We start from the raw sequence: 19042 nt of genomic DNA, 5'->3' as shown, positions 1-19042 counted from the left end.
GCTTACCTAACGAGATACCCTGGGTAAACAGTGCTACAGCTAAGAGGAAAATACAGCTCAGAGGCGGATCCCAGAGATTAAAGCGAGAGGAGAGTGGTATGCCGATTACATCACTGGGAATTCCAGCTTTTCTGGCTGCGGTTATTTGACTGTGACGCAGTACTTGGCAGGTAGACTGTGATGAGACAGGCTAAGTGTGCGGCGCTCCAGGAGATGAGAGTACAGAATGCCCAGGGTCGTGATTCACGGCCCAGCCTGGACTGGAGATCTGAAGTCACCAGGAAAGGCTCCCACCGGCTGCCGCTCCAGTCCGGAGCGCCCTGCCGCCTGCAGCCCAGCTGCCTCTCGGCCAGCCTGGAGTCTCCTCTCCAGCCCCGCACTGCCAGCTCTGACACCAACGTGAGACTGTATCTGCTCTGGCGTTCTGCGTAGATCTATTACCACGGGTCCATATGTCTTATTCCCAATCTCGCCAATCAAACCAGTTAACGATAAGTGTGATTTCGACTTAAATATTACTGTCTGCGCCTAGCCAGGTACATCGCACGTTCCTGTGGTAGCGGTGCTAACTCTGTCAAGCTGGGGCAGAACAGCATAGCTGACATGTGACATTAAATTATTTTGTTGAAAGGATGTCGAAAATATCGCAAGCGAGCTGTCTCAAGGACTCAGAAATGTAACAGCTGCGACCAGTGTAACCAGTTACGTATTGTATACCGAGTGGCTCCCCGTGAGATGGGCGAGAGTGTAGCGTGGCATTCTCCGTTCTGCTCAGGGCCTCGATGCACGGATCGTCCACACCGATGCTGCAGTCAGAACTTCGGCTCATACGGAATGACGGCACAGTGTCCAGTGTTGTACTGTCGGCGCAGCTCTTCCCGCTCCCTCGTCAAGGCGAGCCGCAGCAGTGGCCGCCGTGCTGTCAGCTGACTTGTCCTTTTGTTTGTAGAAGTGTGCAGCACACCTCACGCCGTGTCCATTATCGTTGGCTGCAGCTCTCTTAGTGTTTCACTTTCAGTAGCTGCTAGTACTGATGTGCATATGAGTAGCCCATGGAAGCTCGTGAGTCAGAGTGCAGACCTCGAGGTGACTGAAGAACGTTTTGCAGTTTGGCCAGCGAAGATGAGAGCGTGCGACAGCTCGGACCAGCCGCTCCTCGCGCGGTCAGCTGCGCAGCGCCTGCTAGACCGCCTCAGGGACTCCGGACTGTCGCCGCCGCCAGCAGGTGGAGCGGAGGAGGGAGGGGGGTGCGCCGCCGCCCTGGCGCAGCTCCGCCGCCTCACGTATAACGAAGCCTGGGAACTCGTCCAGAAGCTCGACTGCCAGATCGCTGACGACTGTATCGACTCCCGCCGTGTACCGAGGTATGTAGACCACTCGATGCCATTACTACTAACTGTACAACTAATTCTTTCCTTAAATTTATTCTCAATGCTGTCACCTACTTTTCCTATTTTGCGATACTAACTGTCAATAAGGGCACATTTGTGAGACCCAAAGAGGAAGCGCGCTAACACCTTCTGCCGCCGCCTCTTCTGTTGACACTTTCCACCGAGCAGTCAATGGAATGTGCCTCGTGGCATACGTCTCTCTCCGCTCGCTGTCTCCGCATATCGCTACAGCAGACAGTAAATAATCTGATGATGACAGTCAAAGACTGAAAGCGGTAACTAACAATAAAAGCTTTTCATCGAGACTGCTTGCCTTACTAAAATTGAATTTATATTCCTATTTCCCAACCGTATTATGAAAAATCAATAAAAGTATAGCGTCGTTTGAGATGACAACAGCTGTAGCTCGATATCGTTGTTAGTTGTAAATTAGTTCAAAAGTGAACAATAAACACTGCAAGTGGCTAAATTAATTACTTTTCGAAAGAAGCAATTATAGAGCCAACACCCTGCACCACCAGATTACAGTAATACTCTACAACATTTGCTGTATATACGTAATTAAAATTTCTAACAAGGCAGCAGTCAGCAACAGTAAAATTATGGAAGCCATAGGAATCGAACAGCCAACCAGTGGCACGTCAGATGTTTATTCACACTTTTACCTTGCTTCACTGTTCATTAAGCCATGTGGCTATACCTTAGCATTTATATGGGTCATTTTAGTGTTGACTGAGCTTTATGACCTGTTTTCTCTTTTCACACAATAAGTTTACACACGTTACTACTTCTTCCAAGGAAGAAAGGTTTATATCTGTTTAAACCTAGGTAAGGATTCGAATAAACTTGTGAAGTACAACTAGCTGGTGCATGATTCCCATTCTTTCCATACATCATTAACTTATAGTAAGACAGTCACATTCAAGCCAACTATTGCTTCAAGGATCATGAAATGGCATCACAGTATTACCGCCTCTAGCCTCGAAGACTTCAACTCGGCGGGGAAGAGAGTTCCGAAAGTTTCTTCAGATACGCAGCATCTGCCCGAGGCCTCCCACTGCTGCATCAGATCCCGCAGAGCTACCAGTGTGTGGGGATGTCGGCTCCCACGTCTCAGCTGCTGTTCCAGACAGTACCGTACAACGTCTGCGGCTCTGAGACCGGGTTGTCTAGTGTTCGCCTCGATGTGCTGTAGGGCGCCTGAGTGTTCGTGAAACCGGGAGTGTATCCACGCAGCCCTGGGAACACGACTGTGTGTGTCATCTTCTACAACGCAAGTGTCCAGAGAATAGGGCAACACTTCGTCACCGAGAATGTTGAAATAAACGAGCTGGTTCAGGTTCACATTAACCTTAGTGACTGAATCCAAGTCACGGTGACAGAAACACCCCTATGACAGCATAGAACCACCAGTGGCTTGAACTGCATCCTCTATAGGCCGTCGGTCCCATCGCCACCTCCATAATTTCAGAAGAGGCGAAATCGCGCGACTCGTGTGACGCACCTCCACCCAGCCACTGTCCGTCTCTGTGTGGTTTGGCGCATTCAAGACCCGCCGCTGTGAGTGTCTGTGTGAGCGGCGGCCGCTGACTCCAAATGTCGAGTCTGAGCAGCCGCCTTCCGAACGATTGCTAATCAGCTGGTTCAGATGGAACTGCTTTGCCAGGCAAGATGGCGTAATGTTTTGGATTATGAATGAAGTGCGAAACTTACGTTTTTCTGTGTGTAAAATTAGCTGAAAGCCTTGCCGCGAACGTAAGTACACGCGAAACTATGTAACAACCGAGTACACATCAAAACTGTATCCACAACACTACGGCAATCCCAACTGTATAACGCTGACATACTGCTGAAGGATAGGTGTTTAGATGGTTTAATTAATGAGAAGATACTGAATCGAATTAGAGACAGTAAAAAATATGCCACAACTTGACTGAAAGAAGGGATCAGTTGACAGAACACCTCCTGGGACGTCAGCGAATCGTCCGTTTGGTAATGGAGAAGTGGTGTGGGGAGAAAAACTTGTAGAGGGACACCGAGTGATGAGTACAGCAAACAGGTTCAGATGAATGCAGGCTGCAGTAGTGGAGGGGCTCGCACAGGATAGTGTAGCATGGAGGGCAGCATCAAATCGGTCTTCGAACTAACAATGACAGCGACAAATAACTACGACAATTGTAATGATAACAGAAATAACGTTATTTCTCACTAATCTGAAATCTGAATCTTGCTGACAGATGGAGACTGTGTGTCAGGCCGGCACTCAAACCCAGTCCTCCTCCTTTTGCGGACACCTCTCACACCAACTGTAGTACCGAGATATGAACAACAATGTGGGCATTGTCGGTCCGCCTTGATGCAAAATATTTTTGTTGTTCATTTATTTATTTATTCATTGCCCATGTTAGTTTCAGAGACAAATATCGCCATCAATGTAAAAGATGCAGAAAATAGCACAGTTATAAAACGGTGTAAAACGTTATTACATGTTTACTGTTTGTTTTTTAAATATTGTGTTCTGTGGGTACTTTCATAATAGCTTATTTATCATACATTACAGCGTGGTTTTAAGATCCTTGTTGGTGTTTGGGGCATATTTTCTGTGTTTTTCTGTTGCCGTTTTTCTCAACATAAATCATGTCATTTGCTACTGTGTGAGCGACTATTAGTAAACAAATACGAAAACGTGAACTTACGTACGTCAGCGTTATGCAGTTGGGATTACGGTAGTGTTGTGGATACAGTTTTGGTATGTACTAGGTTGTTACATGGTTTCTCGTGTACTCATGTTCGCTGAACGGCTTGCAGCTAGTTCTATACACAGAAAAACATAACCGTCGCTCTTCTTTCATAATGCATAACGTTACGCCAACTTGCCGCTGCCGCTGGCGTGTCTCGTGAGAAATGTATCACACGTTGCAAGAAGGTTATGAAAATTTAAGCGCGAGTTCTGACGACTTCCGTTCCTCATTTATGTGTGTCTGTCTGATCGGCGAGTGGTTCTTTTGCAAGTGTGTGCTTTCTGTTGTGTGTCGTGCGTCAGTTCTCTCAGAGCAGTGAAGATTGTGTCGTTGAAAGGTGTTGTTTCTCCGTTTATTACGTTTTTCCCTTCCACTATTGCTTTTTGTATGTGATAATTTTCTTCTGTTGTTGTTGGTATAAACAGAAAAACTTCTGGGATAGAATAAAATGACCAACCTAAGTGATTATCCAACACAAAGATATCAAAGGAACCCAGAGACATTAATAAAAAGCATCACACGCATCCTCACACAGAACCAGACAAAAAGAATGATACAAAGGAGTCCTAAAGCTCCACTCTTAACAGGCCTCCCAAAGGTCCACAAACTTCTCACTCTAGTCAGGCCAGCGGTGGACTTCAGAGAGACACATGTACACATGGAACGACTTAAAACTTGCTACCGTTTAATTTTTTGACAAAAAAAGGAATGCAGGAACGAAAATTAAAACATGTGCAATCTAGTGCAGATTTCACATTTTAACTGGACTTGACTGCACACTGCCCACAGTAATGCACTGCAAGGTAACTTTTTCCTCATTTGATGTGGATGGATTTAAAAAGAAAGTCGCGTTTCTGGAACGGACACATTCTGACAAAGACAGTGAAGTTCCCTAAGATCACTGGTGTTAAAGGAAATACGGAGTTTGAAGAATACGTTGTGGCCTAGAAAGAATTACAAGGGTAGTTTTATAAAGTTTTTGAGATTTTTAAAAGTTTGCTTGCATTAGCGCTTCATTGCGTATTAATACAGGTTACGTAACATCAGTGCTCTTGTGCCAAGTTATCCTCTTCCTTTGTGTAAACTTTTCTGTCAAAACATGTCTAGCAAATGTGATGTTTGCTGTAGAAATCTTAAGGCGGGGGTGTGAAGACTGTGTAGGTTATGGTTTATTGGGGCGAATGTAGCGGCGAGGAAACTGGGTAGATAAAGACGCTCCTTCATGGCAACGTGTGTTATGTAGAAAGGACAGAAAAGTTGCTGAAGATGAGGCAAAAATTTGTGCCTTAAGGCTGAATTAGAAAATGAGGACTTGGAATTATGTAGGCTAAGGGAAGAAACAGGGACGGGAAAGGTAGGAGCAAAAAGAGAAACTGTTGAAAAAACTTTGAAATTCAGCTAGTAAATCAGTTTGGCTTGCTATCTGAATTAGTCAGGAAGGGCCTCATCCAGATGTAGTTGAATGTATTTTGAAGCAGAATATTAGCTTCAAGAAAAAAAGACATGTAGGGATCAAATCAGAATAGTAAAAGAAGAATATAGCTTCTAGTTAACAGTCAAGGCCAGGAGCTTCAGGAGGAATTAGGTGCAGCGTACCAGCTCACAAGTTTTGTGAAAACAAATGCTAGGGAGATGAGGTAATTACAGTTGGAGCAGCAGGAAACAGCCTGTGGTATGAATCCAAGGTGTACTATTGCGAGAGACTTGGATGAAATAGGAACATGAACTGGCCACAGAAATGTGGTGTCTGTGGAGGTCTTTCAGCGCCATGTTCGGTCCTGCATAAACACTGCTGTAAGGCGTGATAACACTCTGGCTTGCTATCTGAAGTAGTGGAGGAACGGAATGTTCCAGATACCCCCAAAACCACACATATGCGATGTTCCTGTTGACATTACTGGTAGGTGAGGACACACTACGCATGGCCTGCACCTAAATAGGAAGGGGGAAGATAAGTCAGCTTCTCTATTAGCCTCAGTCACACGAAGGTGGCCCCTGTGGTTAATGGGACATGTTAGATAGGTTTTTTGTGTTAAGGTCAAAGTCCAAACAGGCAACAGTAAAAAAAATAAAAATAAAAGATGCTCCATGTACAGTAAATAGGGATGAGCTAAGGGTAGTATCAACTTACTTCATCAGAATATCAGGGGAATAAAAAATAAAGTAGATGATCTGTTAGTATGTGTAGATGACCTCACAAATAACAATGAGATTGATATACTTTGTCTGAACACTATGTAACTGTGGTGATGGATAGTGTCAGTATAAATTAGTATAATTTAGCCTCTTACACTTCCAGATATAGCATGGATAAAGGAGTGGTTGCCGTTTACAAAAACAAGGATATAAATACAAAACTGGAGAAGTAAGCAAATTCTGCATGGATCAGCACTTTGAAGTTTGTGCATATAAACTACAGCTAGATAATGTATTGTTGATGCTAGCAACAGTGTACAGGTCCCCATTAGGAGATTGGGAGCTACTCATAAAAAAGTTTACGCTGTCTATCAGCCAAAAACAGGAAGTTGTTAATCTGTGATGATTTCTATGTTAACTTTCTAACCAGTTCAGATGGGAAAAGTATAAGTGTTATTAATTACATATAGAATCAGCTATCAATTTCCCTACACATATAGCTCAAGACAGTAGCGCTCTAATAGATTATGTATTTGTACAGCAAGAGGGTGCAAAACTAACATACGCTTTTCCATTGATAAATGGATTATCAGCCCATGATGTACAATTGATTAAATTAGAAAACACAGCAAGGTGTACAGTTCAGAAACCATGAAATAAAACTGTACGGTTGCTCAACCCAGTGTTTATTGAGCACTTCAGAGAAAATTTAAGAAATGTTAATTGGGGAGATGTATATAATGAGCCAAATGCACTTGTGCCCGGGCATGGCCCATGAGCTGATGTCTTGGCCACCCCTTCTCTAAAGATTTCTCCCCTTTCTACACTCCTCATTTCTTTCGTGATTCCTACAAACACTAACACATGTGCTCGTACTGATAAATAATTAAAATACAACCTACTGGTCAATTTTGATTAATGGGTACTAGGCCACGTTCCATAGCGTATTTCTGTGCCAAAGGCTTCGTCCCCTAAATCTGGAGGCACTACCAGAGACACTACCAGAGGCAATAAGCACTGAGACATCAGTGCCTTAACGAAACGTGAAAAGAAACATGTCAGAGATTTCAATTTTTATGTATTCTAGAGCTTCCAGCAGATAAGGGCAATGCTACAATGCTAATGACATAACGAACCTACTGCAGTATAACTGGCGTTGTATAACAACCAGGAAGGTACAGGGAGTTCAAAAGCACTCCAACAGCAATACTTTGAGAAATGCATCAGCTAGTGAAAGCCTCCTCGAATTCTCCCACAGACAATAAATGTCTTTTTAAATCAGATCTGGTCCCACCAAGATTGTGTGGTGTGCCAAAAATTCACCCATCATTCCATTAAGACCAGTTGTTAGCGCTATGGACTGTTCGACAAGCATGGCTGCCAAGCACTTAGCAAGTCTTCTACAGTTCTCTGTAGCAAAAAAAGACATATAAAAGGTTTAGTTCATTTATGCAAAAAATAGAATCCTTCATGCTGAGCCCATCACATATTAGCCTATTTAGACATTCTATCACTGCTTACTAGAAGAAGGAATCGGTTGGCAGGACATATTCTGAGGCATCAAGGGATCACCAGTTTAGCATTGAAGGGCAGCGAGGAGGGTAAAAATAGTAGAGGGAGCACGATGTCACATATAGAAATTACACTCATAGGCAAAAAAAGGAACTATCTGAAAGGTCCAGAAACAAGTGGATGACTTATTCGAGAGAGAAGCTTCACAGATTAAGCAAGTCAATAATGCGTCCTTATGTAAGCAATGCATCCTGATGTAAGCAATTTCTCAGCTTCGCATTGATTGACAGAGTTGTTGGATGTCTCCCTGAGGAACATCATGCCATATTTTGTCCATATGGTGCGTTAGATCCTCAGAATATCGACCTGGTTGGAGGTCCCTGCCTATTTGCTCCAATTATTCTCAATTGGGAAGAGGTCTGGCAAATTTATTGGCCAAGGTAGGGTTTGGCAAGTCCAAAGACAAATAGTAGAAACTCTCTCTATGTGTGAGTGGGCGTTATCTTGGAAAAAAGTTAGCCAATGATGGCTAACCTAGAAGGGCAGCAGAACGCCATAGGCGAACTGGTGTGCTGTAAGGGTGCCACAGATGACAACCAAAGAGGTTCTGCTGTGAAAACAAATGACACCCCTGAGCATCAATCCAGGTGGTCAGACCATATAGCGGACGACAGTAAGATTGGTATCCCACGACCATCTGGGGCATCTCTAGACGCGACTTCGGCCAGGAATCTCATTGACTGTAACAATGATGAGCCTCACTTCTAATTGAGCCCCAATGTCCAGCAAAGATGTGTCTGGAGGTGCCTTGGAGACTGGGGGGTATCAACCTGAGTGTCGCCCACCATAAGTCCCAACAACCGGGAGTGATGGTCTGGGGTGCCGTTCACTTTCATAGCAGGACCACTTTAGTAGTCACCCACACAGCAGAGCGGTACGTCGATGATATTCCACATCCAGTTTTGTTGCCCGTCATGGCAAGCCATACTGGCCTTACATATCAGCAAGGTAATGCCCGCCCACACTCAGAGCGAGAGTTTCTATTGCTCGCCAAACATACCTTGACTAGGAAGGGCGCCAAACCTCTCCCCAACTGACAACGTTTGGGGCATACTGGGTAGGGCCCTCCAACTATCTCGGGGTTTTCATGACTTAACCTGCCAGCTGGACATGACTTCGAACCATGTCCCTCAGGAGGACATTCAACAGCTCTGCCAATAAATGCGAAGCCAAATAACTGCTTGCAGAAGGACCAGAGGCGGACCAAAGCGTTATTAACTTCGCTCAGTTTGTGAGGCTCTCGAATAAATCATCCAGTTTTCTGAAACTGTATTCATTACAACAGTACAGGGAACACACTCAGCACAGTTACAGCGGAGTTCTATATGTAAAACTGGAAGGAACAGCTCATCAGCCCAGCAAGAAAAATCCCTATCGTTGGTTTTGTTATATTGATGACACTCATACTTCGTTATATAGCCTCATGGACAAAAAGAATTCAGAATTTCTAAACTTTCCGAATGATATTAGTTATAATATAAAATCCAGTATAGAGAAAGAGAAAGAAGTTGAAATATTTTAAAATGTAGAGCTACTTAGAAAATCCACAGATGTTAGGCACAGAAGGTCTGCAAAAACCTCACTCACACATGTGCATACATTCACAAAAATTCCAGTCATTGTCACAAACTGAAAAGAGCAGTAATAAGAACATAGGTCGGCTTGGCTTAAATAATGTGTCACCAGAGTAGTTGGAGGAACGCTCCGACCATTTAAACACTACTTTCAGAATAAATTATTAATCTGAGAAAGAGATAAATAGAGCAGTAAGTCTATAAAGGTACGGAGCTTCTCATGAAGAAGAAACAAAGATTTACTCCCATTCGTAAAAGCAGTCATGGTTCCCATGATCAGAGTACGAGGAGTACATAGTATTGATGCAGTGTTTATACCAATTACGAAGGAGCGTGAATGTTTCGAACACTGTAAAGAATGTACGGCCAGCACTTGCCACAGGAGGAATATATAAATTGTCTTGCACACACAGTGAAGCACACATGTGTAGTACAAACAGAAGTACTCATTTCTTGCTTAAGGAACAGAAGAGCAGTTGTCATCTGCGAAATAGCAATAAATCGGCAGTCGCAGAACATCCACTCGGACCAGGGAAACTAAAAATTCGTCTCTGCATTACAGAACCAATATTACGTGCTTGAATTTACAGAGAGGGCATTCAAATTCCAAAGCACGAAAGCAACTTTAACGGAAAGAAGAATGAGTGAAATTAGACTAGTTGCTGGCCTCAGTGCTGAATACAGAAAACAGCGCCAAGTGTTCCCCGGCAGAAGCTCGACAACACACGCACTCGTGACTCTGCGCTCTTAAGCAGCCGTCTGATGACATCACAGCCCGACTGTGGCAGGGATCCGAACAAACAGTTCACCTTGTAGAGTTTATAGAAGTTTCAAACTGCTGCCTGAGCCTTTATAGCCTCTGAAGATGTCTCCAGCATTTGGAGACGAAACGTTAGAGACCTTTCCATTTTTTTTTTTTTGAGTCATCTGTCTTCTCATTCGTTTGATGTGGTCCACTACAAATTCCTCTCCTATGCCAACCTGTTCACCTCAGAGCAGCACTTGCGACCTACGTCCTCAATTATTTGCTGGATGTATTCTCCAATTTCGTACCATGGAAGTCATTCCGTGATGTCTTAGCAGATGTCCTATCATCGTGTCCCTTCCACATATTCCTTTCCTCTTCCATTCTGCACAGAACGTCCTCATTCCTTACTTTGTAAGTTGACCCAATTTTCAGCATTCGTCTGTAGTACATCATCTCAAATGCTTTGATTGTCTCCTTTTCCGGTTTTCCCACAGTCCATGTTTCACTACCATTCAAAGTTCTGCTCCAAACGTACATTCTCAGAAAATTCTTCCTAAAATTAAGGCCTATCTTTGATACTAATAGATTTCTCTTGGTCAGGAATGCCTTTTTCGCCGGTGCTAATCTGCTTTCGATGTCCTCCTTGCTCCATCTGTCATTGGTTATTTTGCTGCCTAGGTAGTAGAATTCCTTAATTTGATATACTTCGTGACAATTAATCCTGATGTTATGTTTATCTCTGTTCTCATTTCTGCTACTTCCAATTCCTTTCGTCTTTCTTCGATTTACTCTCAACCCATATTTTGTACTCATTAGACTGTCCATTCCATTCAGCCCATCATGTAATTCTTCTTCACTTTCACTTTCAGGATAACAATGTCATCAGCGAATCGTATCATTCATGCCCTTTCAACTTGAATTTTAATCCCACTCCTGAACCTTTCTTGTATTTCCATCATTGCTTCATCGATGTACATACTGAAAATACGGGCGAGACACTACATCCCTGCCTACATCTTTTAATCCGAGCATTCCATTCTTGGTGATCCACTCTTATTATTCCCTCTTGGCTTTTGTACATATTGTGTATTACCTGTCTCTCTCTACAGCTTACCCCTGTTTGTCTCAGAATTTCTAACACTTTGCGCCATTTTACATTGCTCAACATCTTTTTCAGGTCGACAAATCCTATAAACGTAACTTTATTATTCTTTAGTCTTGCTTCTATCACGGACAGCAACGTCGGAATTGCCTCTCTGTTCTATTTACCTTTCCTAAGGCCAAATTGATAGTCATCTAACTCATCCTCAATTTTCTTTTCCATTCTCCAATATATTATTCTTGTCAGCAATTTGGATGCATGAGCTGTTAAGCACACTGTTCGATAATTGTCGCACTTGTCAGCTCTTGCAGTCTTAGGGATTGTGTGGATGATATTTTTCCGAAAGCTAGATGGTATGTCGGCGGACTCATACATTTTATACACCAACATGAATAGTCGCTTTGTCGCCAGTTCCCCCCAATGATTTTAGACATCCTGATGGCAGGTTATCTACCGCTTCTGCCTTATTTGATCTTAAGTCCTCCAAAGCTCTTTTAAATTCTGATTTTATTACTGGATCTCCTCTCTCTTCTAAATCGACTCTTCTTTCTTCTTCTATCACATCAGACAAATCTTCCTTCCTCACGGAGGCCATCAATGTACTCATTCCATATATCCACTTCCTCCTCCTTTTTTGACGGTGAAATTCCCACTGCACTCTTAATATTACCACCCTTTGCTAACAATTTCACTCAAGGTTGCTTTGACTTTCTTATGCGCTGACTCAGTCCTTCCAACAATCATTTCTTTTTCGATTTCTTCACATTTTTCAGGCAGCCATTTCGTCTTAGCTTTCCTACACATCCTGTCTATTTCATCCCTCAGTGACTGGCATTTCTGTATTCCTGAATTTCCCTGAACATCTTTGAACTTCCTTCTTTCATCATGGGTAATAAAAGAAATACTTCAGTTATTTATTTTAATTCTCATGGTTTCTTTGCAGTTACTTTCTTTGTACTTATGTTTTTCTTTCCAACTTTTATTATTGTCCTTTTCAGAGATATCCATTCCTCTTCAAGTGGACTGCCTACTGGGATATTCCTTGTTGCTGTATCCATAGCCTTGCAGATCTTCAAGAGTATCTCGTCATTCCTTAGTACTTCTGTATCTGACACATTTGCGTATCGATTCTTTCTGACGTATCTCTTAAACTTCAACGTACTGTCTATCATTACTACATTGTGATATGAGTCTATATCTGCTCCTGCGTATGCCTTACAATCCACTATATCATCTCGGAATCTCTGTCGGACCATGATGTAATCTAACTGTAGTTCCCCATATCACCCAGCCTTTTCTAACTATATCGACGCGCAGGTCGCCGAAGTGGCGTCAAATCGAAAGACCTGCACCAGGCGAACGGTCTACCCGACGGGAGGCCCTAGCCACACGACATTACCATTTTTTTCTAATTATACATCCTCCTCTTGTGATTAAGAGTATTCGCTATTACTAGCCGAAATTTATTACAGAACTGAGTCCGTCTTTCTTCTCTCTCATTCCCTATCCCAACCCCACATTCTCCAGTAACCATTTCTTCCACGTTTTCCCCTACAACTGCATTCCAGTCTCCCATGAGTATTGGAGTTTCATCTCCCTTTACGTACTGTATTACCCTTTCAGTACCTTCATATACTTTTTCTGTCATCTTAAGCTTCCGACGTCGGCATGTAGTATCTGAACTATCGTTGTCGGTGTTGGTTTGCTGTCGATTGTGATAAGCGTAACTGTATCACTGAACTGTTCACTGTAACACACTCTCTGCTCTACCTTCCTAAAGAATCCTACTCCCGTTATACTGTTTTCTGCTACTGTTGATATTACCATAATAGCAGGCCAAAATACGACAGTCCCGCCCCACAGCAGAACCCATGGATAGAGACCTGCACCGGTGCCTGGTCACCTACACAGCCTTGTACGACGAGTCCCAGTCGACAATCAAAACCTGTACTCGCCGGTGAACACAAGCCCACTCCACTGATCCAGGTTCCGTTTCACGTGTCCCCTTAGGCAATTTCTTCGCACTCTAAGGTCCCAGGTAGTTGTTTATTGTTGTGGTCGCCTAGTGACCAAATTCATCTAGTGGAACTGGCTACTTACTGACTGTGTCGATGAGCCTCCAAGTTGACAGCAAACTGAGGGAGTACTTTTACAGATAGAGGCTCCAGCAAAACACAAGCGGAACTGAGCCCACAGAGTTCTACCTCCATGATGCAGAGGCACACAGGCAGTCATATGTGCCCCTGGATAGGACCAAAATTTCCTGCAGCTACTTCCTTAATTACCTTGGTGCCTCCCTCTTCCTGTCACTGTCATTTATGCAGCACTGCGCGGACCTGTGAAAGTCGTTTGGTTCTATTCTAAATCAACTGCACTACATTCCTGCAAAAAACTGTGGAGCAAATGTAGACAAACAAAACAACGCTGCAATTTGTCTTGGTTATTGAGCTGTCGCATATTGTGCTAAAGCGTGGGAGAATGGCACTCATACAGTTAAGACGTAAGGAGCCATGTCGACTATTAATGACATTGCTACAACAGCTCCCACTTAGGGGTTGCATGTTCTGTCAAATTTTGTCCCTGCTAATCTCACAATCAAGGATGCCAAGGTGCTAATTCCTAAAACAGAGTGCTATAAGAATTCAGTCCAACTGAGTAAGGTAGCGCAGTATGGTCTTTCTTGTCACGAAAGACCAAGATTCAACCTCATCCAAATGGCACAGGAGAGACATGGCAACGTCTTGAAAACGTGGTATTATAGTGGAAGTGCTGCTCGTGACTATGACGCCAAGGAGCAGACGGTGAGCCATGTTGTGGGGGAGCGCCCACTCCATGCCTTTGAAGGCAGTTTGCTGTGCTTCTCCAATCATAGTTCTGGCTGCATGTTTGTATGTGAATTCTTGTATTTCATCAGAAATGATCAGTTCGCCAGAATATGTTAGCAGACTCGCATACCAGCCGTAATTTACGCCAGAATTCCTGTCTGACACCTCGATTTGTCTCTATGGGGCTGGCGACCTCTATCAATGGGAAACGTAAAAGCTGGAGAAAGGCAAGTTGAGTTTAGTTTTCACTATTCTATTCTACAAAATACAGTCAAGTTTCAGAATATCATCTGTGACATAAGCTGACTCCATTTTATTTTGAAAGGTTGAACAACATGGAATGGAACATGACAACGCTGCAAACGGCTGATCTGAGGCATCATATCCTGTCCCAGTCAGCGCATGCTGTTCGGCGCATCACAAGAGCCACATTAAGCAGGGTGAGATGTGAGGCGCGGCGTCTTGTTCAGTTTGAGTGGATGGATAAATCTGGTGAGTATATTATTTGGAAGTTCGTTATTGTTAAATAAAGTGTAATGTGCTCATTTAGGTATTCTGTAAAAACTCTCGTCGAGGCTTATGAACACATGATGATGGAGTTGCACCACATTTGAAAATTCAGTCCTAATAACAGTGCATAGAAATAAAAACATGAGAAGTAAATAATAATCACACTGGAGAAAAGAAACAGTTATCTAATCACACGCGATTGCATCTAACAAGAGAAGATCACCAACCTTGTCTCATATATGAGACGCAAACTTGCAAGGTGTGAGCCCCAGCTGTCTATGTCGCGCGGAGATTTGGACCGTGATTATGAGTGTACGCAGTTAAGACCTTCTGAACACACAGCTTTTTAACGCCCGTGTTCCACATGTTTCTGGCACGCTCCGCTGCGTTCGCCCATTGCCGGAGCTCGAACTACTGTGCGGTACGGTGAGTGAGTGGTTCGTGTTTATAGTGCCGGTGAACCGACAAGCTGTAGTGTGGCACGTCCAGGAGCAGTATACAGTGACGGTCAGATTGCCACGTTTAAACGTCAAAGCTCGCGACAGTTGTGACCGGTAAGCGTCGTTATAAGTGGCTATTCGACTAACTCTTACACGAGGCAAAAGAAACTCTATGAGCGTTTCTTTGTGCTACTATTTGTACCTTGCGATTTAGTTGCGGCAGTCATACAGAAGACCCGTTAAATGGAGAGAAGAATAGTTGATTGACGTTAGACTATTCTTTATGAGTGGATGGTGGTGACAATGATGACGATACCCTTTCACCACGATCATTTTCGTCAAACAACTTCATTGGCACAATGCGACGGAGACGTAAAATCACGAACTGACTGTTTAGGAAGCTTGCTTTGAAGAGGTAATATTGTCAGATTTTACCTGGCCTCTGTCCGTAACAGAGATCTGTGTGTGTGTGTGTGTGTGTGTGTGTATGTGTGTGTGTGTGTGTGTGTGTGTGCGTGTGTTTTATAAAAAACTGTTGCAGAATATGTCCTAAAATATTGCTAAACAGTGTTGACCATATATGCGCATGGCATTGAAATACTATCTGTTCATATTGCTTACCCTTTTTTCATGTTAAATAACATGTGTTCTACTTGAAGAACAAAGTTTCGAAACACATGGGGCAGACGTGACCGGCTCCACACACGTCTTCCCACACTTGCGACATGAAGCGGGTCTGAGGGCTCTGGACGTCACCCCGCTGCACAGTACTCTGCACTCGTGCATCAGGCAGCTGCAGTGGGGCGCAGCCAGTGGCAGGCAACCTGCGCCTACAGAACTTTAAAAACTCTGCATTCAAGACGTCTAAAATGAGTATTATCTTAAGTATGGCCATTTATTTTAAGAGAGGACGGGTGTTTGGTATCTAGGGTTGAGATCTCGGAAGTGTACGTTTTTCTCCTTACAAAAGAAGGTCGAGTTAGTTATGTTTATGTGGAAGGTTACAAGTAATTAACATGAAGGTTGAGGACAGATTTCATTCGATGTCAGATAAAAGATCATGCTGACACAGGAGTAGAGTCTCTCCAGTTGTGTCGTGTTCAGCTGACGTCACTCAACAGGTCCCGTAGAGCCGCCAGATCGCAGGGACGTTGAGACCGCCGCTGTCCACACGCTGGTGCCAGACATTTGCTGTGAGGCTGAGACGGGATGGCTTAGCGGGCATGTCGGGATGCGGCAGGACGGCTGAGTGTTCGGCAGTCCAGCCAGGAGCGTGTCCACTCGGTCTGTGAACACGGCTGCTGTCTTGGGAGCGTCCCCAGGGCACTCAGCATGAAGGTAGCGCACAGGTCCGGATTAAAAAATCACTATGCGATGTGATGTGATCTAGACTGCTCGCTCACTAAACTTCAGCACAGATCTCTGACACGTGACGTTTTAACACTCCCGTTCATTGTCGTTGCGATAAAAGTGACAATGCAGGAAGGTACTGTAACTTTTCCGAAATTTTTAGACCTTTAATGCCATACGCTACAGAGCGTACGGGGATCCACTACACGATGCCAACCCCAGCAGAACAGACACTAAGAGTCGCAAGAAACGACAGAGGCCGTGTCCTTAGAAATAGTGTAATGTGCGTTATAAAAAGTAGCGGTATTTGGCACATTGTGTACATTTATTTACTTCTTTATGCGTTTATTCCACCTGATAAAATTAAGACATTCATGCACACTCTTACATATAACCTGACATCTCAATGAGTCAACATTACGACATGCGAAGTACACGGGCAGCACGCGGTAGTGATAAATATACTACTTCTGCTAACAACAACAATGGAGACACATAAGAACACACGTTTCTCTTGATGGGACATGTACAACTGTTGATACACATCCCAGTGATAAAATCAACTGCTGATGTATAATTTTGCAAGTGTAGCAGGTATTGTCACTGATGACAGAAATTAATGTATGGGGTTTCATAAATTCTACATGTTATGCTTTATATCAGAATACACATACTACAAAATTGTAGATCTGCATCTTTAAGTTGACTTACATGTAAAACAGTGTAACTGTTTCAAACTGTGGATGCATTACTTTTACATGTTTGTTCGCCTTTCTTTTAACAAATTACATAATGATAAAAATATCAAAACTTTACGTACTGCAATTACATAACATTATTGCTTCAGTACAAACAGTCATGATTGCACACGACGTTTTGCCTTGGAGCGGAGTGGAAGAGAGGGGAGTCCCTTTCTCTCTCCCTCTGTCGCTCTTTGTTTTAACTCTAAACCGTCGGTAGCTATAGAAAGATCTCGCTTCCCCACGGGAGGTATGCTTCGAAAATGATCGAGGCACAGGAAATTTCCATCTGAGGTTACGTCCTGGTAAGGCTCTTGTTAATACTCATACTTCTGTATTTATGGGAAGAATTGTCCGATTATCTATGTCTAGAAGTCGAAATCTATCGTTTTCTAAATCCTGCTCTTCTATTGTGTGGCACACCTAGGGCCAGATATAAGCTCAGATGTCAACTGAATTGCGATGAAGAGTGGATTGAAGTTTAAGAGAATGGTCTGGAAGAACAAAATGCGGAAAGGAGTGGGACACTAAAGTGCAAAGCAATCGCGAAATTCATTTGAATTTCTCTTGGTCTGTAGATATTACGTTGATGAATACCACACAGGCAGTTCATTTGAACAGAAATGGACACCTATGAAAAGGGCATCGTAGAAATAGGACAAACAAAGATAGACATAAGGAGCTAACGGTAAAGAACCTTGGGAAACAGAAAAAAACACAGCAATTGATCAGAAAATCATTGGCGAAAGTGTCAACCAAGAATGATTGAAGTTGGCGTCTAGAATATACGAGAACGGTGGTATACCATTAGACACCACCATGAAGATAAGAGCAGAAACTTGCAGGCCTATCGCACAACTAGCATAACACCTCATGTGTGGGATTTGTCGACAGGACTAATATATACAGAGGAATGGAAAAGATAATAGAAAATATGATAGATGACGATCATTTTGACTGTCAGAAGGCTAATAGCATGAGAGGGCGGTACGTCTGATATTGTGACTGATGACAGAAACAAAACTTGGAAAATAAAATGGCCACATTCATAGACCCTATAGACCTAGAAAAAGCATCCGGAAATGTAAACTTCTGCAAGATGTTCGAAATATTGAGAAAAATGGGAGTAAGTTGCAAAGAAATACGGGTGATACGTACAAGAACCAAGAGGAAACAAGAAGGTTGCATGACCAAGGACAAAATACTGTCCCATCTTCCTACCAAAGCGTTTGGTATGTTCCATTCTTCACCGAATCTGCTGAGAACCTCATCATTTTTTCTTTTATCAGTCCATCTAATTTTCGGCATTCTTCTCTAGCACCACATCTCAAACGCTTCGATTCTCTTCCGTCCCGGTTTTCCCACTGTCCATGTTTCACTTTCACAGAATAATGTGCTCAAAACTTAAGGGGTAGATTTTGGGAAAGTCACCCAGAACTGTGGGTCAGGGGAAACTTACTGTACGAGATGAGAAGGGAAGACTAGTTGTTGAGGACTGCATCGGACGAGATTTGAAAACCTAAGAGCTTAAGACGAGGTGATTTGCACGACAGAGATTACTGCTAAAACATTGATCACAAGTTATTAAGAGTGAGAAGGTAAGCACATTGTACATAACAGAGGTGGGATGGGGCGGTGAAAAATAGATGGGAATGACAATGAAAGATGCAGGAAACTGAAACGGAGTGAAGCAAAGAGTAGTTACAGTGATAGAAAGCTGGATGGCGAGAACCAAGGACACGTTGTAAAGTTAGTTCTCACCTACGGAGTCCTGAGATACTGGTGTCTGGGGGAGGAATCCAGGTGGTGAAACAGGCGCTGGTGTCACGAATGTCACGTTGTAGACCATGCTCTGCAACAGGATATTGTGAGTTACCAGTATATACCCTCAGCCTATGCCCATTCATCCTAAT

General features: G+C 43.4%; 1 protein-coding gene across 1 annotated transcript in view; it reads left to right on the top strand.

The window, feature by feature from the left end:
* LOC126232146 (uncharacterized) overlaps window positions 1–19042 on the top strand; it is a gene marked incomplete at both ends in the record, with an annotated part of 78769 nt that overhangs the window by 34478 nt on the left and 25249 nt on the right. The window contains 2 exons of the mRNA XM_049942451.1: window positions 1109–1364; window positions 14415–14581. Coding sequence (XP_049798408.1) covers window positions 1109–1364; window positions 14415–14581 — 423 coding nt within the window. The remainder of the gene's footprint in view (window positions 1–1108; window positions 1365–14414; window positions 14582–19042) is intronic.

This window comes from Schistocerca nitens, unplaced genomic scaffold, assembly GCF_023898315.1.
Source record: "Schistocerca nitens isolate TAMUIC-IGC-003100 unplaced genomic scaffold, iqSchNite1.1 HiC_scaffold_454, whole genome shotgun sequence".
NCBI classification, from domain to species: domain Eukaryota; kingdom Metazoa; phylum Arthropoda; class Insecta; order Orthoptera; family Acrididae; genus Schistocerca; species Schistocerca nitens.
The sequence above is the reverse complement of the archived record's forward strand: the minus strand, read 5'-3'. Positions and strand labels throughout refer to the sequence as shown.